Here is a 23,975-nt window from a genome sequence, read left to right on the forward strand (position 1 = left end):
AGCAATCCCTTTGTGGGACTGACAGACATATTTGCTAGCGAGTCTCTGTCCCTATATGTTTATCTTTCTAATCTTGTTTACCTTTTTGTGTATTTTATGGCAAGTGGAAATTTAGTAGCATGTTTGTTGTCTGAACACATTTTGAGTTTTCGAATCATGCAATTTTAGTTATGTTTATGATTTTGCATTTATTCTTCGCGAAATCGTCATTTGTTACATTTGAATACGTAGTGTGATTTTTATTTTATTTGTTTTTTTCCTGTTGTTGGTAGTGGTGATGTTGTTTAGTGGTGCTGTTGTTGATGGTGATGTTGTTGGCGGTGCTGTTCTGTGTTTTGTATAATAAATGTATTATATTGCTGAATTTTCGTATTTGAAAAACTGGTAGTTTTGTAAAGTTAAGATTCTTTGATAATTCGGTGTTTGTTTTTGTATTTCTCACGTTTTTATACATTTCGCAGTGTCTGTGTTTTTGGCGTAGATAGTCCTCGTGTAGTTGTGGGCGAACTTCCAGATCAAGCTGTGTTTTTATTATCTGCTATTTTTGTGTTACATATTTTTCTCTACTTTTGATTTTGTTAACCCCATTTTGTCTTACTTACAAAGTTAGTTGAACCATAACACCTACAAAACATTCTTTTCTTTCTGAGTGTGGTCAGGTGGGTTAAGGCGTTCGACTTGTAATCCGAGGGTCACGGGTTCGAATCCCGGTCGCACCAAACATGCTCGCCCTTTCAGCCGTGGAGGCGTTATAATGTGACGGTCAATCACACTATTCATTGGTAAAAGAGTAGCCCAAGAGTTGACGGTGGGTGGTGATGACTAGCTGCCTTCCCTCTAGTCTTACACTGCTAAATTAGGGACGGCTAGTGCAGATAGTCCTCATGCAGCTTTGTGTGAAATTCAAAAACAAACCAAACAAACTTTCTGAGTGTTATCATTCTCTGATCCTAAGAGCAATATTAAGACAACTGAAGTTAAGCAGTTATATTTCGTGACGATTTTACTAGAAAGACTTATAATGACACCAAATGCGTATCTCAGTTTTGAAACAGATTTAGAAAATATAACATCTAAGTCACAAAGAAATGCTGTTCTTCTCAAATCTCAGGATGTTGGTCATTCCCATTGTTAAATAAAGGGTGATGGTATCTTTGAAAGGAAGTGGAGGAGACAACTTCCAATTTTTACATAGAATGCTTTACTTCTCAGGAATATTTTCCACTAAGAATTTCATGTGACACCGCAGTTGAACAACCCAAATCAGTAGGTAAATAGGGCGAAAGTTTATTTAATACAATTCCAAAAAAGTTAATGGACATTAAAGCATATACTAATGTTAGAAATTGATATAAAACAGGTTAATAACACAAAAATAAAGTCCTCCATGGCCAGGTGGTCTCTCTCTCTCTCTCTCTCTCTGGGTGTTTGGGTATATACATTTGTATACCCAGAGGGTCAAGTTCACTAGACCTCTTCCTCTTTCCATTACTTAGTTGGAATGGAGTGATTAATACTTTTAGAGTAAATGCAAAATGGCTGAAATCATAGCACAACTTTAAATCTGGTCCTTTTTATTTCTTTATTTTACTTTATTAATTTTATTTTTTATTTTATTTTACTTTATTTATTTTATTTTTTATTTTATTTATTTTATTTCTTTATATTATTTTATTTCTTTAATTTATTTAATTTAATTTATTTTTTATTTTATTTTATTTCTTTAGCCCTGGTGTAGCTTTGCCCGAAATTCAATAACAAACAAACTTTTCGTTGGGCCCTTGGAAGCAAGTGACAGGAAAACGTTGGTATAAGAATTAAATATACCTGATAACTTAAAGGAACAACAGTGCCAGCTGTTATCAGAAAGACTGCTGTTTTCAGTCGATTGTTTTTTTCTTTGCTATGATTTGGTCGTTAAGCACAAAGCTACATATGCTCTGCTTACCGCGGTTATCGAAATCAAATTTTAAGCCTTCAGATGTACTGAAGAGCCATCGATGGCTGCTGGTTAAAGGTTTGTTTATTTTGTTTGTTTTTGAATTTCGCGCAAAGTTACACAACGGCTAATTCAGCAGTGTAAAATTAAAGGGAGGGTAGCTAGTCATCACCACCCACTGTCAGCTCTTGAGCTACTGTTTTGCTAACGTATAATAATATTGAAAATAACATTATACCGCGCCCACGGCTGAAAGGGCGAGCGTGTTTCGTGTGACGGGGATTCGAACTCGTATCCCTCAGATTACGTTTCGAGTGCCTTAACCATTGGGTTATGGCAGACCTGGTTGAAAGAACAAAAGTAACTGGTGGTGTAAGTATGAACAATATTTCATAATTTTATAGGAATAAGAGCAACATCTGGGATAAGACAGTAGAGGATATGGTAAGTAACAGAAGGGGTGGATGGGTTCTTATAGTGAATGTACAGTAGAGGATATGGTAAGTAACAGAAGGGGTGGATGTGTTCTTATCGTGAATGTACAGAAGAGGATATGGTAAGTAACAGAAGGGGTGGATGTGTTCTTATCGTGAATGTACAGAAGAGGATATGGTAAGTAACAAAAGGAGTGGATGTGTTCTTATAGTGAATGTACAGAAGAGGATATGGTAAGTAACAGAAGGGGTGGATGTGTTCTTATCGTGAATGTACAGAAGAGGATATGGTAAGTAACAAAAGGAGTGGATGTTTTCTTATACTGAATGTACAGTAGAGGATATGGTAAATAACAGATGGGGTGGATGTGTACTTATAGTGAATGTACAGAAGATGATATGGTAGGTAACAGAAGGGGTGGATGTGTTCTTATAGTGAATGTACAGTAGAAGATATGGTAAGTAATAGAAGGGGCGGGTGTGCTCTATTGTGAATGTACAAAAGAGGATATGGTAAGTAACAGAAGTGGTGGATGTGTTCTTATAGTGAATGTACAGAAGAGGATATGGTAAGTAACAGAAGGGCTGGATGTGTTCTTATCGTGAATGTACAGTGGATGTGTTCTTATCGTGAATGTACAGTAACGGATATGGTAAGTAACAGAAGTGGTGGATGTGTTCTTATAGTGAATGTACAGAAGAGGATATGGTAAGTAACAGAAGGGCTGGATGTGTTCTTATAGTGAATGTACAGTAGAGGATATAGTAAAGGATGGTGAATGTAAAGATGAGGATTTGGTAAGTAACAGAAGGGGTGGATGTGTTCTGATAGTGAATGTACAGTAGAGGATATGGTAAGTAACAGAAAAGGTGGATGTGTTCTTATAGTGAATGTACAGAAGAGGATATGGTAAGTAACAGAAGGGGTGGATGTGTTCTTATAGTGAATGTACAGAAGAGGATATGGTAAGTAACAGAAGGGGTGGATGTGTTCTTATAGTGAATGTACAGAAGAGGATATGGTAAGTAACAGAAGGGGTGGATGGGTTCTTATAGTGAATGTACAGTAAAGGATATGGTAAATAACAGATGGGGTGGATGTGTTCTTATAGTGAATGTACAGTAGAGGATATGGTAAGTAACAGAAGGGGTGGATGTGTTCTTATAGTGAATGTACAGTAGAGGATATGATAAGTAACAGAAGGGGTAGATTTGTTCTTATCGTGAAGAACACATCTAGAAATATAAATTTCTAGATGTTTTAGGCCTCTCTTAACATCACCCTCCAGCCAACATTTTAATCACAACATTAAAAATATATCGCGTACAAATTATAGTTTACCATTTATTTACAAGTTTTATTTTATAGTAATTCTATGTTAAGTTTATTATTTTGTAATATTATTTTAATATTACATTAGCTCTATATTCTATACTATCATTTTTATTATTTACTTTACGTTATGATTTTTGTGTTTATTATATTATTACTTAATTTTACGGGTTTTACTTAATTTTATGTTCACCCTCCTTTATAATTTTTTATTGTTACCAAGGTTTTACTTTTGGAACTTTGAAAACTCTGAAACGATTATAAGCGTTATTAAAAAGGAATGGAAGATATTGTGAACATCTCTGTAAACACCTTCTTGTATGGATGGAAAATATTGTGAACATCTCTGTAAACATCCTCTTGTAGGGATGGAAGATATTGTGAACATCTCTGTAAACATCCTCTTGTAGGGATGGAAGATATTGTGAACATCTCTGAAAACATCCTCTTGTAGGGATGGAAGATATTGTGAACATCTCTGAAAACACCCTCTTGTAGGGATGGAAGATATTGTGAACATCTCTGAAAACACCCTCTTGTAGGGATGGAAGATATTGTGAACATCTCTGTAAACATCCTCTTGTAGGGATGGAAGATATTGTGAACATCTCTGTAAACATCCTCTTGTAGGGATGGAAGATATTGTGAACATCTCTGTAAACATCCTCTTGTAGGGATGGAAGATATTGTGAACATCTCTGAAAACATCCTCTTGTAGGGATGGAAGATATTGTGAACATCTCTGAAAACACCCTCTTGTAGGGATGGAAGATATTGTGAACATCTCTGTAAACACCCTCTTGTAGGGATGGAAGATATTGTGAACATCTCTGTAAACATCCTCTTGTAGGGATGGAAGATATTGTGAACATCTCTGTAAACATCTTGTAGGGATGGAAGATATTGTGAACATCTCTGTAAACATCTTGTAGGGATGGGAGATATTGTGAACATCTTTGTAAACATCTTGTAGGGATGGAAGATATTGTGAACATCTCTGTAAACACCTTCTTGTAGAGATGGAAGATATTGTGAACATCTCTGTAAACACCTTCTTGTACATAAAACTTTTAAATTCATCGATCATATGCTACTTAAGTTTTTTTCTTTAGCAAGAGCTGAAATCGTTCTATGGAAATAACAGTAAGAGTTGTATTTAAAATGTCGGTTATTTGATATAACAATTTATTATTATAATCTAATAAAATGTGTATTTGTTTAGTTGCTGTTCTCATTAATTTTGTATGTTACAATCATATATTTATGGCTTTAAAGATATATAACGACATGATAGCTAAAATGAACTGAATAATATTTAACATACCGAAATTTAATACATGTGATAATAGTAGCAGTAATAACAGTATGATAGATAAAATATTACCAATGTGAATAACAGTTTATTAAATAAAACTACAAGAGTTCAGGAAGGAAAAGCTTTACACGTTATAAAGAACAACAGTATAAATTGGTGGAAGACATAATCATGGCAGCTGATTTACAGAAATAATTACAGTTGTGATAGAAACGAAAGTGTGACTAATGTTTATGGTAAACAAAATTAACCGTTGGTGTAAAAAAAATGTATCGTCTCCAAGAGAAAGATATAGAGATCGTTGCTTAAAGATGGCGACTGTAACATTTTTTAAACAAAATAAACAGTAACATCATTTTCATAGAATGATTAAGAGCAACATGAAAAATAAACAGTTTGAAATCTGAGTATGATTTAAAGGAACATCATGTAATCTGACATCAGAAACTTTCCTGACTTTCTACAATCATTACATCTTTTGATTACTTCCTGAAACGTATCTGTTTGGAAAAATAACATTTATTTTCTTCCGTTACGGAACAGTTTTTCAAACACAATACTTCTGTCTTTGTTTTTCTGATAAACGTCCTTCTACTAGTCAATAAACTTTCAATATAAAACAACCTATGTAAAAAACAGACGTATGCATGTATCAGCCGTAATGTGTTTTTTTGATTCCTCTTACATTATCACGAGACCCGGCATGGCCAGGTGGGTTAAGGCGTTCGACTCGTAATCTGAGGGTCGCGGGTTCGAATCCCCGTCGCGCCAAACATGCTCGCCCTTTCAGTCATGGGGAGTTATAATGTGACAGTCAATCCCATTATTCGTTGGTAAAAGAGTAGCTCAAGAGTTGGCGGTGGGTGATGATGACTAGCTGCCTTCCCTCTAGTCTTACACTGCTAAATTAGGGACGGTTAGCACAGATAGCCCTCGAGTAGCTTTGCGCGAAATTCAAAACAAACAAAAATATCACAAATGTTGCAGCAGATCTATGATTCAGGTCAGAAAATGAGTACAGTATATTATTCATGTAAAACATACTACTATCGTTCAGGATAAAAAAAAAAAAAAAACATACTATAGCGATTCATTGGTGCTAACAACTGTTGAAGCTAAAAACACTTTTGAGCCAGTAATTTTACCGATGTGTAAATTTTCTCTCATAAATAAAACTAGAGCCGGCATGGCCAGGTGGGTTGAGGCGTTCGACTTGTAATCTGAGGGTCGCGGGTTCGAATCCCGTCGGGCCAATCATGCTCGCCCTTTCAGCCATGGGGGCGTTATAATGATGCAGTCAATCCCACTATTCGTTGGTGAAAGAGTAGCCCAAGAGTTGGCGGTGGGTGGTGATGACTAGCTGCCTTCCCTCTAGTCTTACACTACTAAATTAGGGACAGCTAGCGCAGATAGCCCTCGTGTAGTGTTGCGCAAAATTCAAAAAGCAAAACAAACAATAAATAAAACTATATCCAAAACTTTCATAAAAAGATAACCATGTAACTTGTAAGTGAAGTAACGTTACATCTTTATATTACGACTTTGTAACCATCGACATAGAGTGTATTTATCTTAAAAATATAATATTAGCAATAGGTGTTCGGTTCTCTAGCTCACAACCGTCTATACCAGAGTGTCTTCACTGTTTCAGCTAGTAGGCAGTCGCTCTGAGTGAAATAAGAGAACTAAACAAAATTAAGACATCTGGTTTCGACATTTTAGTTGTTTGTTTGTTTTTTGTACTCGGAAATCTGTACAAACAATTGCATGAAACGTTACTCGTTTGTCTAACTCTAACTATCTTGTCGATATAGCACATTAGGCATTACACAGAGATTAATACAACAAAGACTTTTGTATTTAGCTAATTAACAGAACTTCTATTAATTAATCTTCATCAACGAAGGCTTGTTGCAAGATTTAAACTGGACTAATTCTAAAACTGAACGTTTCCACTATGTAATATAAATGAAAGAGGATAGCACTAGTATCGTAGAAATCATAACTTTAAATACATTTATTTGCATAAAAATGCGTGTGTCAGTTTATTATTGTCACGAAATTCACAATTTCAATTATTATTAAAAGTCATAAAACATTTTTTTTAAATTTTGCTCATATTTAGGCATCTTACAATCACAACTTTGTGGTTTTACAAACTGATTGTTTGTTTGTTTTTTTAGATTTCGCGCAAAGCTACTCAAGGGCTATCTGTGCTAGCTGTCCCTAATTTAGTAGTATAAGACTAGAGGAAAGACAGCTAGTCATCACTACCTACCGCCATCTCTTGAGCTACTCTTTTGCCAACAAATGTGGGATTAACCGTCACCTTATAACGTCCGAACGTCCCATGTAGCTTTGCGCGAAATTCCAAAGAAACCAAAATTAGTATATTCCCCTCAGTCACAAATGTTTTCTGTGAAAATATGAGTAACAGTAAAGATATTTGTGACAATACTTAATGGATACATATAAGAATACTCAATAGATGTTAATATATTTTTCTCTCGCATAAAACTGTGCATGTAGCAAAGGAAAAAAAACCATAAAAGAAACAAAGTGCTATGTTTTAATTTCGACGCCACAATAACTCTTCTCTATAAAATATAATCGGGCCAATACCTTGATATTATCTAGTGTAGACACTTAATGGCCAATACGAAGTAAAAATATTAATAGTAAAATATTTCATTTGACGCCTATAGGGTTCACATTCAAGACATATACTGAGATACACGTATGATAATGCATTTCTTATTTAAAATATTATTTAGTCCTAAGTTTATATTTAAATAAATAAAAATTTATGAAAATAATTAATTTTGTGAAGAAATGAAACAAACAATTTAATTTGTTAATGTTACATTCATCTCACTAGCGACTTCGTGTAATAATTTACGAAAAGTGCATTTGTTCTTTAAATTGGTTGGTTTGATGTTTTATGGGGCAAAGCAACTAGGCTATCTGCGCCTGTCCTTTAAGTGTTTGTTTTTAACCCAAATTATAGCTTTATTAGTCTTCAAGATTATCACTAAGCTATCGTGAAGAGGGTGGCAGTATATGTGAAATGTCATTTGAACTAAAAGAAACTAATATGTGGTCCTATGATACTAGCTTTTAACTTCCTATAATAAAAACAGCGTAATAACAACACTTGATTGTTTAGCTATTAAACTTTTACAAAACATAGCACAGTTTACTTGTGTATTGAGCTCATAACGTTTAAGTAAATTATCTTGTATCTTAAGTAGCTTATCAAGTGATGGGCAGATCCACAAGTCAAGTTTCAGTTTTTAATGTATTATTGGCTCTGATGGGGCTCTGGTCTTTAGCGTTAACACATGTAAAAGACAACACATTCTATTACTTGCACACATCTGTGAAGTCGTTTGCATGACTGAGGTGTGGATTTTCCCAGGGGCACCACATCACCTGAATCACTCCAGCTCCCTTCGATTCGAGAAAAATCTTCCTTTATGTATTATACATTTTACTTCATCAAGAAAAATAATAGATGTTTTAAAAGTCTTTGGCTACCTTTTAATTATAATGTGAACGTATTGCAAAAGCATTTGTTTTCCTCATATTAATTAGAAGGACATTTGTTCTAAAGTGAAATTTAAATATGATATCACATAAATAAGTCGTTTTAGTAGCGGGTAAACTGCAGATTTCTGACAAACCTCTAAACAGTCAATAATAGCATGATTCCGCATCTTATTTCAAGTTGGCTGGCGAATCTAAATATATCTAAATATATACTTGGTATAAAAGTTGGCGTAATAGATGGCGTACTGAACCATGGAATACAGGGGTAAGTTTAGCATCCACTTGTTTGTCTGCACTTAAGCACGAAGCTACATAATGGACTATCTCTGCTGAGCACATGCGGGTGTCGAAACACGGTCTCTTGTGTTAAGTCTGCAGACGTGCCTCTGTGTGATCTCTTTTTGCAAAACAAGTAAATCGTAATTATAGTAGCTTAAGAGACGACGGTTGCTGCTGTTAATAATTATTTTCGCTATAGTTTATCAGACTATACTTAGCATTGTTAGCACAGATAGTTTTTGTGCAGCTCTCTGTGATTATCTAAAGCTAATTAAACTTTAACAGACATGCTAAGAACGTCTGGTAAACATATCAATCATAACCAAATTACTAACCCAACAAGTTTGTTCCATTGAAGATCTCTGCCTATGACGTGTTTTAAAACACGTGCGTTAAGAACAGTACTAATTTTAGAAACCTCCTGGTAATATCTGTTTATAAGAACAGTTAGTTTAATTTTATTTGTGGATTTAAAACTATGACGACGTTGCTGAATTATATCGACTTTTCTTTTTTAAACATTTGATTAAGAAACGTAATACTGAAAATGGCATCAGTAAATTGACACTACGATTAGCTGAGAATCTTATTTATATTTGTTTGCTTGTTTTTGAATTTCACGCAAAGCTACTCGGGGGCTATCTGTGCTAGCCGTCCCTAATTTAGTAGTGTAAGACTAGAGGGAAGGCAACTGGTCATCACCACCCACCGCCAACTCTTGGGCTACTCTTTTACCAACGAATAGTGGGATGGACCGTCACAACTATAACGCCCCCACGACTGAAAGGGCGATCATGTTTGGTGTGACATGGATTCGAACCCGCGACCCTCAGATTACGAGTCGAACGCCTTAATCCACGTGGCCATGCCGGGCAGTTTCATTTCTGAGCAAATTCAAATCTGATCAGCTCAACAGCTGCCGGAAGTTCTTTCCTAGCAGATTTTTTTTTTTACATGACTGTAGACGAATAGTCTGAGTTTGTTCTTCAAAGTAAAAAATAAAATAGGAAAACGTGTGGTTCAAATATATAAAGAAAAAGACCTTTTAGAACAAATGTCATATACACTTCCATTAATATTCATTATGTGTCATCGATTTACTTTGGAAATATCTTGGATAGAGTATATTTAAAATATACACATGGAAACATGTTTTATGAGCTGCATATTAAAACATATTTTGTACATTAATTGTAGAAATTAACTAGAAACACGAAACTAAATTGGCACAACGTAATTATTTTTTAAAATGTCAATAAATATAGATTTTAATGATCTGTGTTTCGCAGTTTATATCTTACAGACTTAACTGATGAACTAGTTAAGCCAATTTAGTATTAATTAAATGCTATTAAATTTTGACTTCATAACAAATAAAATTTAAAAGATGTTACTCCATGTTCTATGCTAACATTTTTCGGTCTTTTTTCCCGAAACTATATTGAGAATTAAACTTTCTTAATTTACCGCCAAAATAACGTACTCTTCAGAAGTCACGCATGTTTAACATAGTATTTTCCCCTTACTTATCATCATGATCGGAAATAAATTAACAAGTTACAATGAGATAATTATGTTTAAAAATTAATAATATTTTTCGATTAAAAAAAAAACTTGTAATTTAATTTTGTTTAAAACAGACGAAAGGGGGCGTTTGTCAGTAAATTCACTGACTTCTCCAAAAGCCGAGTTAAAATATGAGTGCCGCATTTGCCTCTTTCAAAAAAAAAAAAAGTTTTAATCAGCTGTTAGGCCTTTAACCAAAGATTCCAAAGAAAGAACCATCTTACTATACAGGATGTTTCATCATATTTTTCGAAAATTACACTAGAAATGTTCTGCTCTTTATGAATTACGATAGACGCTAAATTTTTTGGATTTATAAATTAGCTGCACTTGCAAGGATTTGGTGAACATAATCACGCTATAGTTTTTGTATTTATGTTCAAATGACACACTGGGAGATCTCTAAACTTTTCATCAAATCCGCTGTAGTTTTCAATAGTTGATAATTGTTAAACTTAAACAATAGACTTATTCATATTAGTTATATAAATATTCCGTGAAGATGAAGGATGGTGTGTGTGCGTTACTTATAACAAAGCCACATCAGGCTATTGCTGAGTCCACCTAGGGGAACGAACCCCTAATTTTAGCGTTGTAAATCTGTAGACTTACCGCTGTACCAGCGGGGGACTGAAGGATTGTGCAAAGAACTAATTCAGCCCAAACTGAAGACGAAATTACTTAAACGAACAAAGAATTCAGTTTTATTTACAGTAACAAACCAAACAGCATACATATCGTCTGACGTGAAATTAAACAAAGTGTAATAATTAACGTACAGTAGTTTTATTCCTTATTTTATATTTATAGCAAAGCTACTAAGACTGCCTGTCGCCGTTCCTAATTTTGAAACCCTGACCTGTGGGAAGGCAATCAGTTATTAACGTTTTGTCTCCTACCATTCACGCTACGAGACTGACTGTAACTCTGATGCACTCATGAAATAACCTACTATAACTAGATTTAGCTCAATACAGACAGGTAAGAATTTAACAAGTGCGTGCTCTTACAAAAGAGTTTTACGCGTAGAACGCTTAGGTCAAACAATCAAGAGCTTTACGAATAAAACTTTTCCGTCAAATTGGCCCAAATGTAACAGTTATTATGGAGTTTCTGGTTTCCGACTAAAGTATTCCAGCTTTAACTAACCCATTGTTTGCATGCAATCCCTGACAGACTTCCTGGTTTCCGACTAAAGTATTCTAGCTTTAACTAACCTAATGTTTACCTTCAATCACTAACATATTTCCTGGTCCCCGACGAAAGTATTCCAAAATTAACATTTTTAAGAAGTTTCTAACTCCACTCAAGAGGAATTAAAATTTAGATTACGTATTCCACAATAATGTTCCCCGTGAACTTACTGGTTTAAGATAAACAAAAATGTGCAACTAAAAAACAAAGAAATGACATAATAAATCAAAAGTTTGCACAGTTGAAATATAAAAGTTACACTTATAAATACAGTTAAATAGTATGTAATAAAAAACGTTAACATGAAATGCAACACAATCAGAAGAACCAAGGGTTATTAGAAATACAATAATCATTGACCTAGTGGTTTTGTTTATAGCAAAATCACATGGCTGTATGTTGTGTCCACCAAAGGGAATCAAACCCCTGATTTTAGCGTTGTAAATCCGTATACTAACCACTGTCTCACGGGGGAACTACTTGAGCCAATAGAAAACACCAGCAATGCAGCACATATATTAAACATAAGTTACAATAACCTTTCCCGCAACTCAAAAATAAACTTAACTGAATTAAGAAAGAACAGCCAACAAACTGATTAACTTAAACAGCATTATAGTGACGTAAACTGAAAATATAAATTAAGAGTAAAATATACAAAATAATATCAGGATTTATAAAAAAAGCTCTCAATGATTATACATAAAAGGCATGCTGCATACCAAATGAACAAAATTCATGAAATAGGCTTAACAATCTTAACTGCGGTACTATAGACATAAGCAAGCTTCTGAATAAAGCTATTGGTTTTAACCTAGTGTATCTTTAACTTAGCGTATCCTTCACCCTTAATTAGACATTTCATGACATATAAGATATAAAACCAATGTTACGTTCGCAAAACATTTTAAATTGTAATTAAAAACTTAGTTAGCATAATTAAAGGCACTTAAATATTTGTAGTTTAGGAATACGCACATAGGTAAATAAACTGAACTGACTAAAATAAGAAAGAACTACAATAAACCACATTCCACTCTCATACATAAGGAAATGAAGACAAACCAAAAGTAATAATGAGTAATCATAAATCACTTTAATGTTGTTACTTTCAATTGATGCTTAATAGAAAGCTCTTAAGACTGCAAACTGACCTGTAACCTTTCATTGCTGCCTGCTGGATAAGATATTGGATTTTTTTGTAGGTCTTTATTGAAGCTGGTAAATTACTTCTGAAAGTAGTACAATTCCACAGTCACCTGGATGGTGTTTCGTGTTTCTGATATTAATGTTAACAGAAAGTGTATTAATGTTAACAGAAAGTGTGAATGCTTCTTCTACTAACTAACACCCTGTGCCCAGTAATGCCTGGTATAGTAAACTAGTGATATCAGGTATGAATTGGCTAGTACAGTGGGAATTTTCTAATATTGGTTATCTTCATTGAGAATGGCAGGTTAAGACATTTGCCTCAAAGATTACGTCAGTTAATGGTAAGAGATGAAATAATTCCTGCAATATTCATCTTCCAGGCCTTACTTGTTTTACCATTGATTAGGAGGTTTATTTTCCTTTTCCGGTTGTCCGAGTTCAAACGTACATGGTACTATGTTGATGATGTATTTATCCAGTAACCATGCAATACCTTTCCTGGGGTACATAATCAAATGTTTGTTTTTGGAGATATGACCATATCTCATTCTGATGACATCCTCACGTGGTACATACACCATCTGGACATATTGTTAGTTTCACTCTCTACTGCATATCATTAGAAAATGCTGAAGACATAAGACCCTCCATTGTAGTTTTGGGATATGTCTCCTTTGGGCAAATCTTTATATGAGGCTGTCCTTCTGTAACATTGCGTCAATACAGTTTACAATTTGCAGAGACAATGACTAGTTTCAGTAAAGTAGATTATAGTAGTCGAAATCTATCCTTGCTCTTGGTTGATGTTTTTCACTACTATCCATGGTCCTGGTTGATGTTTGTCTAATTTAGCAGTAGTATGTTAAAAATTGACAATAAAAACGAATGGACATGGTAACTGGAATCTGATCTAGTACAGTACAAGCAGGAGGAAGTCAACACTGCTAATCTTAACTAGTGATGAAATGATCCACTTACGGCATAACATTTGTTAGTAGTTAACTATATTGTATTCTAAAGAGTTACATAGTAATGTCCTGTTGATAACAAGAGAAACAAGAATATAGAAGGTGAAGAATAATGTGAGAAATAAAACTAAATGATTTATATAAAACAAATAAGTTAGAATAATCAGGATACAGAAATTTTCCTTATAGAAATAAGATCAAATTGAGCAAAATATAATTCATTTCGAGAGAGCAAATAAATAAAATGTATAAACTGAAATTACAATTTTCAAATTAACCAGATTTAATCAAAATTGAAAATTATATAATGCATTACTTGAAAGGGAAAACAATGTGTTTCATTCGAAAAACCAATCACAAAGAAAACCTTCTAGTCAATTTGTATATTCTTATGATTCTAAATTTAAAATATTTTGATATCAAAGAACCTAGGAAGCAGTGTTGACTCTGAAGGGTCAACTAATTAGAATCAAGCTAACCTATAAACAAGTTTCATAACCTGTTCATTGCTCTACTATAATTGTTAAAAATGTATTCTGAATATAGCTATCGTGTTCCTAATAAATATCCTCAAGCATCGTGAAAATGTTGCTACTTTGTACAAGCATTTTTAACGTTCTATCATAGGTGAACTTAATTAATATCATACAGTTCTGTTGAGGCCTGAAAATGCCAGGCGGGTTAAGGCGTTCGACTCGTAATCTGAGAGTTGTGAGTTCGAATCCTGATTGCACCGAACATGCTCGCCCTTTCAGCCGTGGGGGCATTATGATGTTATGGTCAATCCCACTGTTCGTTGGCAAAAGAATAGCCCAAGAGTTGGCGGTGGGTGGTGGTGACTAGCTGCCTTTAACCTAGTCTTACACTGCAAAATTAGGGACGGCTAGCGCAGATAGCCCTCGAGCAGCTTAGCGCGAAATTAAAAACAAACAAACAAAACAAACAGTTCTATTGTTTTTTCACTATTACAAATGTATCTCTGTTGCACATTTTAAATCAAAAAACAAAATTCTTATAGTTTCATAGCATTTAGTAAGTATATGCATATTTGACCAAAGCACAGGGGAAAACAAACGCATGTAGAATTTACAGTCTCCACATATTGGTTAAGAGAAAGCATATTTGTCCCCGACTTTAGGAGCAAAAATTATTGTACTTTAATATCTGGATGCAAGGTCATTGAGATGCTTATTACAACACTTAAAACTTTCTCATTTCTATAAAACTGAAATCTAAATATTAATTTTTATTGTACTAGAAATAACAGTTATATCCAACACTAACTTTTATTTACTTTATACTATTGAAAAGTTGTAAATAGCTTTTTTAACACAAAACGCCCATGCATTCAACTGTATTCTTTGTTATAGAGCAAAGCTCTACTGTACTATCTGCCGTGTCAGCTGAAAGGGAATCAAACCCCGGATTTTAGCGTTGTAACTCCTTGAAGATAAACCGGTGAGGGGCAGTTGTATTGATAATAAAGCTTGTGATACACATGAGACTAAGAAACCATACCTTTCTTTTGTTTCGAAGAATTCCAGCATCTCGTGTCCCTTCTGCGTTGCCTGGAACTTGAGCACCTTTCAGTTTCAGACCCATGCGACCATAAGCATAGCTGATAACGAACAAGGGAAGGAAGTACTGTAAACATACTAAGATTGGATTATATGTTTTCCAGATCAAGTTTGAAATACCCACGTTGTTACAAAAGGGTTTGGTATTGTTCCCTGTTGTGGAGTCATACACGTAGGTCACTCTCAGGGCCAAAGCATAGGGTAGGCTCGCGGCAGCACTAAATGCCCATATTCCCAGGATAATGAATTTTGCTCTCAGTTTTGTAGTTCTAGCTTTGAGAGGATGCATGACAGCTCGAAACCGATCCAGGGCAATAGCCGTTAAAGTAAAAATACTGACATTCACAGACAAAGTCTGGACAAATGGACAGAACGCACACATGAATTCAGGTAAAACCCAACGCTGTAACAACGCCGCTTGAAATTGAAAAGGAATAGAAAATAGACCAATAATGATGTCTGCGCTCGCCAAGTTCGCGATAAAAAAGTTTGTCACCGTTTTCATACGGAGGCTAGTAGCCACAATCCATAACACACAGAGATTTCCTACCACTGCCAGCAAGGACACGGTCCCGTAACAAACTGACAACAAACTGATGATACTCACAGGTACATTGTAAATTTCTACAACTGTTTGTTGCTGAACGGACATATTTTCAGCATTAAGGTTATTGTTTTGAGGGTTAGCAGTTACGTCAATGCTTAAAACAGTTAACTCCATGGACAGGCTGACAGGAATTGAGGTCCTCAGATCTTCAGGTTCAGTTAACTCCATGGGCAGGAATTGAGGTTTTCAGGTCTTTAGGCTCCAACGGTTACCTTGTTCGTTTGTTGTTGTTTTTGTTTACATATAGACGAAACCTTTCGATTCCGCTTTTCATTGAGATCAACTGATTCAAAGTTTCCTTTACTGTTTCTAAATATAATTCGATTGCTTCACGACGCATGCACACTGCGACTCGCGTGCACACAACGTATGTGGCACTCGGGATTGTATAATTTAAGCAGCAGCACCACCTGTATGTGCGGCACGATCTGTCTCATGAAAAGTTGGAGGGAAGGGAAATCAATAGCTGCTAGTAGATGTAGAAAAAAATTCAAAATTAAACAAGAGTTCCTTTATTGTACAAAGGAATGTTATTTTAGGTTTCTGTTAGTAATTCGAAAACTGTCAAAACTCAATTTATGTGATGGAAGAGATAGGCAGGGTAGTTTTACACTGAACGGACAGGTTACTTAACGATCAGGTCTTCAGAATCAGCGTTGGTTGAAAAGCTATCAGCCAGTCAACTCAGCTTCAAGTTGTAATCACATAAACTAAATTTTGCTAATTTTCTTTATCTTTGCGATTTGCTATATAGAAACCTGAAATACCTTACTATATTGAAATTGGTCAGTACTTCATAAATAGATTATTTTTCAAAAGAAGGTGTTTTGTGAAGATATCAAGAGCTCCACTAACATTTGTTTACAACATATCACAAACATTGTTAGGCATAATGTGTGTGTGTGTGTTTTCTTATAGCAAAGACGCATCAGGCTATCTTCTGAGTCAACCGAGGGGAAATCAAACCCCTGATTTTAGCGTTGTAAATCCTTAGACTTACCGTGGTAAAAGCGGGAGGCGCTAGGCATAATACGAACCATAATAAGCACAGAGCTTTTGTTTGTTTGTTTTGGAATTTCGCACAAAGCTACTCGAGGGCTATCTGTGCTAGCCGTCCCTAATTTAGCAGTGTAAGACTAGAGGGAAGGCAGCTAGTCATCACCACCCACCGCCAACTCTTGGGCTACTCTTTTACCAACGAAAAGTGGGATTGACCGTAACATTATAACGCCCCCACGGCTGGGAGGGCGAGCGTGTTTGGCGCGACTTGGGCGCGAACCCGCGACCCTCAGATTACGAAGCGCACGCCTTAACGCGCTAGGCCATGCCAGGCCCAGCACAGAGCTACACAATGAGTTTTCTGTGCTGCGCTCACTACAGGTATCGAAACTTAGTTTATACCGTCATAAGCCGACAGGTTTATCATTGGTGTACTGGGGTCGAATCAAGTACAAAATTACTAATTACTAATTTAAAATTTTGAAAATAAACGAAAATGTCATTTAGGAACAACTTTACTTTACATTTATTTATAAATATCGATAAGGAACATCGATAAATATCGATAACTATTTAATTTAGTAAAGTTGTTAGGGAAAAACATAAATCATTTAAATGTTTTAAGTTAAGTAGCAGATACAGCAATAGGTACTTTGGTGGTAGATTTTCTGAATCATACTGAGAGAACTTAAACTACGAATTTAGGAATTACATGTCTGTTAAAAGACACATGGAATGTTTTCTAGTCTTCCTGTGCGTCAGAGGTACGTTCACAAAATTACAACGATAAAAACCGAATTCGAATATCCATGGTGGATAAATAGTATATAACCTATTGAGTAATTTAGCGCTAAAACAGCACACGCGTGCACCCTTTACATAACTCAGTGATAATTTTGAGGCACAATAAAAGGTAAAGTATTTAGTGCTATCCAGAGAAGTTATAATATAATAGTCAATCCCACTATTCGTTGGGAAAGAATATTCCGCGAGTTGGCCGTGGATGGTGTTAATTAACTAGCTGCCTTCCCTTTACTCCGGCCCCGCATGGCCAAGTGGTTAAGGCACGCGACTCGTAATCTAATGGTTGCAGTTTCAAATCCCCGTTACACCCTACATGATCACCCTTTCAGCCCTGGGGGTGTTATAATGTGACGGGCTGTATCGAACCCTCTTGTTAGCAAGATAGTGTTGCGTTGGACAATTCTGTCTAAGCATTTTGCTATGTAACACAGTTTAAACCGCCTCACGAATTCCCTTTGTTCGAAAGATTGCAAATAATAACAACCTTTTTGTTATAGATGTGTGTTTTACCAATTTTGAACACTTGTTTCATTATTTTTCATGTCTTGCAGTTTCCGCTGCTGTTTTTTTCTTCATATATACACCATTAATAATATGGAATATTTCAAGTGTTTAAATCACGTTAAAAATTTAAGCTGTTACAGATTTCTATTTGATTATAATTAAGCGCAAAGCTGCTATCTGTGCTCTGCCAACCCGAGTATCGAAATCCGGATTGTAGCGAGAGATTTCCGAAAATTACTTAATATTAATATTATAATTTGTTGTAAATTGGATTAAATAATACAATAATAATTAGATATAGTAAAGTTAGTAAATACACATAAAAGGGTGAAAGTTTAAATTATAATTTAGTGATGTAAATTTTACTAAAAAGTTAAAATAGGCTTAGTACTTGTAACGATACTTTAGGTTTAGGAGTATTTCAACTATGATAAATCATAAAACGGCTTAAATACGTTGATTTTATTAAATAAATACAATCTTGAAAATTTGTTGTTGTTGTTGAATTAAGTACAAAGCTACACAATGGGCTATCTGTGCTCTGCCCACCACGGGTATTGATACCCATTTTTAGCATTGTAAGTCCGTAGACATACCGCTGAGCCACTGTGGAGGGGGGCAATCTAACAAGTAGTTTATTGTCACTTTGTGCTTTGAGAATTAACTTGTTTACTTGAACTTTGATCCTTTAATTTTAATTCAGTCTCTAGTTTTAGGTAGATTAGATTAAAATCAGGCTAGTTATTGTCGCTTCTATTTCTAAATTTTATATAATCAAAAACAAACTAGTAATAACAAATTAATATAATTGTTTTTTAAGAGTTAGGCTTAACAGTAACAGTGTTGATAATAGTCTACTGATATTTGATATTTATATTCAAGTACAAATCCAATGGTTGAGACTACTGCAGGAATTAATTGTTCACAGATTGTTAGTTGTAATTGGTGGGTGTTATTTGGGAACTGGACTGGAATATAGGTTTAAGATAACTAGTAACGAAGATGTGCAATTTGTATGTAGAGTTTGCAGGTTGGAGGAGTTGGAGCTTACCATAATTAAAGCAGGAATAATAAACAAAGAGAAGTGTAGACTGTAAAAAATGGCGACGGGATTTTAAGAGGACCTAAAGCTCTTACATACAAAGGATACACCAGCTACCAATGAGTTTCAAGAACTTAGAAATAGAAGGATTAGGGCTAAAATTAAAAATATTGAATTTAATTGTAATAAACCTATTCTATTGAGAAACAAATTTCAACCCTGGTCTTCTATAGACGAATAGCTATCGAAGAGAAGAAAAACAAAATGATCAGAATATTATGAGGAAGTGATTCCTTGACAAGGTAAGTAGAGTCTGCGGAGTAAACGGGGAGAAAAGAATCACATTATGCTACCCAGGTGGTGAATATAACTAACAGAGCAGAAGATATAATATCTAGCAGAAATGCAGTTTTTGCGGTGCATGTAGGGGCTAATGATCGAGGAAAAAAGTCGGTTTCTGAAGCTAATTAATAAGTACAAAGGGTTGAGGAAGGTATTTAAAGAAAAATGCTATACTTTAATTTTGTCAGGGATACTGCCATGAATTAAGTGTCAGAATAACGTTATAAGTGGTTTACTAGGGCTAAATACTAGACTTAGATTAATATGTGAGGATGAACAGATTAGCTGGTTGGTCTTGTGTGATCAGTTCAGTAGAAACGAGTTTTTGAAGTGGATGATTTACATTTAAATAAGATAAGAGCTGAATTATTTTCTACGGCTACTAACTCAGCTGTACGAAGAGTTTTAAAATAGGACTACATAGTGGTGGGGCTAGGATAAACTAAGGACAAAATGAATAAGAGGTAGAGAAAAGTCTAAGAAAAGAAATTAATATATAAATACTTATAAAAGTAGGCTTAATTGTTGTTATTTTAATGCTGGAGGTATAAGAAATAAAATAGATAACTTTAAATCACTGGTAGGAATAGAGGATTTTGATATAATGGGAGTAACTTAAACAAGGTTAAACATAGATAATTTTAATGACAAATTATTTTGAAATACGTCGTTGTGGGTTATGCAATTGGGATAGAGTACTAAACAGGGGAATAGTTTTATATGTAAAATGTGAGTTACATATGAAGGTCGAAACGATGTTCTCTCCTTATCAATAAAAGTGTTAATACCCATACCAGCCCTTCTGAGATACGTTTTTATTTCAAGTGGATTTCTCGACATCAAGGATATCTACCAGTCTACGCTCCTTTAGACGGGATTATGGTAAATTAATGTGACGCCTTGGGTGTATTCAAATTACCAATCGAAAGAGTTTGAGATCCTAAGTCCAAAACTACATTTAGATCTCAAATTGGCCAAGAGATAACGGAGTTATAAGTCAAACGTTTGTGTTTGAAAAAGATAAATAAACTCAAAGTCATTCTATGCGTCGCTATGTCGCATTCAAAGAAAGCAGAACATCTGGTATGATAGGCAGCTTTCTTTCTGTCTTTCTCCACTTTTTCTGTCTCTGTGTCAATAAATTGTTATTTGTAGCATTATCTTGTTGTCTCCAGCATCATAAAAGTGACATAATTAACATATTTAGTACTGATCTGAAAACACACAGATCTAATACTGCTAACTTTCTGTTGAATCTACGTCCAACGTGTGCACACAGACAACAATAAATGCTGTGGAAGCTTTGACATCAGAGACAATCGTACACCATTATTGTCAGAAGTGGAACAAACCCACGAACACCTCTCGGGGTAAAAGATGTTGAAAACATAAAAAGAAAGGAATTGAAAAAAGGTTAAATCATTCATAGAAAACCCTGGAAAAAGCAAGTCTTCACTGGTCTTAAAATTCCTCATTAATGTGTGGTTGTATTAGACTAAATATGCCCAAAACTCAAAACAAATATACAGCTACAAGTTTTTAACTCTTGGGCTCGGCATGGCCAAGTGGGTTAAGGCGTTCGACTTGTAATCTGAGGGTCGTAGGTTCGAATTCTGGTCGCACCAAACATGCTCACCCTTTCAGCCGTGTGGGCGTTATAATGTGACGGTCAATCCCACTATTCGTTGGTAAAAGAGTAGCTTAAGTGTTGGCGGTGAGTGGTGATGACCAGCTGCCTTCCCTCTAGTCTTACACTGCTAACTTAGGGACGGCTAGCGCAGATAGCTCTCGTGTAGCTTTGTGCGAAATTTAAAAAATAAAAATCTTAACTTTTGTTTTGACACTGGTGAGACTACGGCAAAATGTAAAAGCGCATTATCTTTTATTTCTTTTCAAAACTTGCTACATTACCAGGACATTTGCTTATGTGTTATATATTCTACATGAGAAACTGATTCTAGTACTCATAGTTTGGTCCAATAAATTAAAAAAAAAAAAGGGTTTTACCATATACTTTTAAACAAACCTCTGCTTAGTGTGTGCATCATTTAATTTTTTTTAATTATTGTTAAAATGTCATCATTTTAGATGTAAAACCACAACCTTACTCAAGCTGTAAATTTTACAGTCAAATACTTAATTTCCATAGGTTTTCAAAGACAAGGCTTGGGTGTCACACTATATAAAAACATCTTTCAGAACAGTACGGTTACCGGTAAATACACTTTGGACAAAGGTTTTAGTATTACACGTTCACTTGGCATGTATTATACTTAAATGGAAATATCTGCTTTCATTAATGAAAAAGAAAACCTACTAAATATAAATGTTATTAATCAAAAAAAGGTATTTGTAAGAATAATCATTGAGTGTGCGGTAAGAAATATAAGAATATACTACGGTAAACACCACAAACCCAATCATTTTGTTGCAAACAGAATAAAGTACTAGTTTCACATTATTAGATAAAATCGTCCGAATAGCATCTAGCGAGTCAGTTGATTTATTTGACTAAAGGATAGTTATTATTTCCCTGATGGATATGAATAAATTAGTGGATCGCGTTTGCCAGCAGTGTTCTACTTAAAATAGCGTCTTATTTACTTACATTTTGGTATCGTTCCAAAGATTTTCTTGTAGCTAGTCTATTGGACTTCCTTCTCTTACCAAACAAATCACTGAAACCAAATCATAAAACATGAATTAAAGTCTTCTAAAACTTGTTATTACAGTAATTTGTTCGATTGATTTATACATAATGAAGCTTAAATATTCACGCGTGTATTTACTTAAGAAATATTAAGCTTTATAGATGTAGATGGAACTACACCATCACCATTTGCCATAAAACAAATTATATACCTTTGAACATTTACTTTTACGTTGCATACTTTAATCTTTCATGAAACTTAATATAAAAGGTTAAAGCAATAAAAAGTTACCAACGAATATTAGGATTGACCGTCACATTATAATGCTTCCACGGTTGAAAGGGTGAGCATTTTTGGTGTATCCCTCGGATTACGAGTCGAGTGCCTTAACCACCCGTCTATCCTGGGCCCCTATTACTTGTAACACTTCTATTTTTTGTTTTCATATCTTATTATTTTCCTATTAATTTATTTATTACTGCAAAATACTTTATGAAATTGTGAATGTAAGTGCCTGAAGTTATGAAGTATAACAAAGTTTTTGTTACTCATATTATCAGATTTAGCAAAACGTGATTACCCTGTTATATTAATTTTGTAGTTTACAGAATGGATAATGTTTTAATATTTGTCATTACACATTTGTACGAGGTGCTATATCAGCGTCATTTAGTGCTAAAATTAACAGCAATACCCTCATTTTTGAATACTTTGTGCATACATGTATCATCGTGAACACTTCCAATACTGTTATGGTTAAAATTATCAGTCTGTTTACATCAGTCTTAACTTAGCAGAAATGTATTATGTAGAGCGGTTGATAAAATTGAATACTTGACATGACAAGGTTAAGATGAGTTTGAAATTCCTGGCTACTTTATTCTATTGTATTGCTAAGTGCATCACAGAAATAAATATATTGATAAACTAAATTTGTATACTACCATTACGTTAATTTTAATGCTTTTACGTTTATCAAAGACATTAAGAAAAGAAAGGAACACTTTTGTACTTATATTCATTTCTTAGCTTTATATCCATTCTATGTTAGGTTATGACGTAAGGAGGAAGTTTTAAAACAAGTGATTTGATATTTTCTGAGATATAGTTATGAGTAGTTGTAGTGTTGAAACAAATCTTTGATACTAAATAAAGATTACCACTAACAGGAGTTTCAGAAATATACAAGAAAAACCATTACTGTAACACCAGCACAGTCATTATTAGTAGATTTCAATCACATCAAGCAACGAAGTATTTTGTAACAGTTTCCTCATCTCCTATATTCCAGTTGACTTTGCACTTTTTCTATAGTCTGTACTTAATAACTTTGCACGTTCCTTAATTTTAATTAGTATTAAACAGACGCAGATCAACTCTCTTCTGTATATCATTTGTGGACTGTGTACAACGTGTTTACCGTTCATCAAGTAATTCAGGAAGGACCATCACAGTCGTTCCAAAATTCAATATAAGGAAAGATATTTAAGAGTAGTGCTTTTGAATTTCATACTATAAAGCCACGATAAGTATCCTCTGTTATATACAAATCTTCTAATATCATTTAATAATACACCGGTAGTCACTTTTAAGGTAAACTGCATTGAGGTTGTTTTACCTAAACCAGGTCACTAATGTCTCTTTGCTTGTCCGAGACAAAAATATAATATGAGAGCTTAATCTTTACTATCGCTGACCCTCTTTACAATGTTGTAGAACC

General features: G+C 34.5%; 1 protein-coding gene across 1 annotated transcript in view; it reads right to left on the bottom strand.

Moving 5' to 3' along the window:
* LOC143253652 (RYamide receptor-like) overlaps nt 1-16,238 on the bottom strand; it is a 60,401-nt gene extending 44,163 nt beyond the window's left edge. Inside the window, exon 1 of the mRNA XM_076507851.1 lies at nt 15,248-16,238. Coding sequence (XP_076363966.1) covers nt 15,248-16,081 — 834 coding nt within the window. The 5' untranslated portion in view covers nt 16,082-16,238. The remainder of the gene's footprint in view (nt 1-15,247) is intronic.
* Nucleotides 16,239-23,975: the final 7,737 nt, after the last annotated feature.

The sequence above is a fragment of the Tachypleus tridentatus genome, chromosome 6 (assembly GCF_004210375.1).
Source record: "Tachypleus tridentatus isolate NWPU-2018 chromosome 6, ASM421037v1, whole genome shotgun sequence".
NCBI lineage: Eukaryota > Metazoa > Arthropoda > Merostomata > Xiphosura > Limulidae > Tachypleus > Tachypleus tridentatus.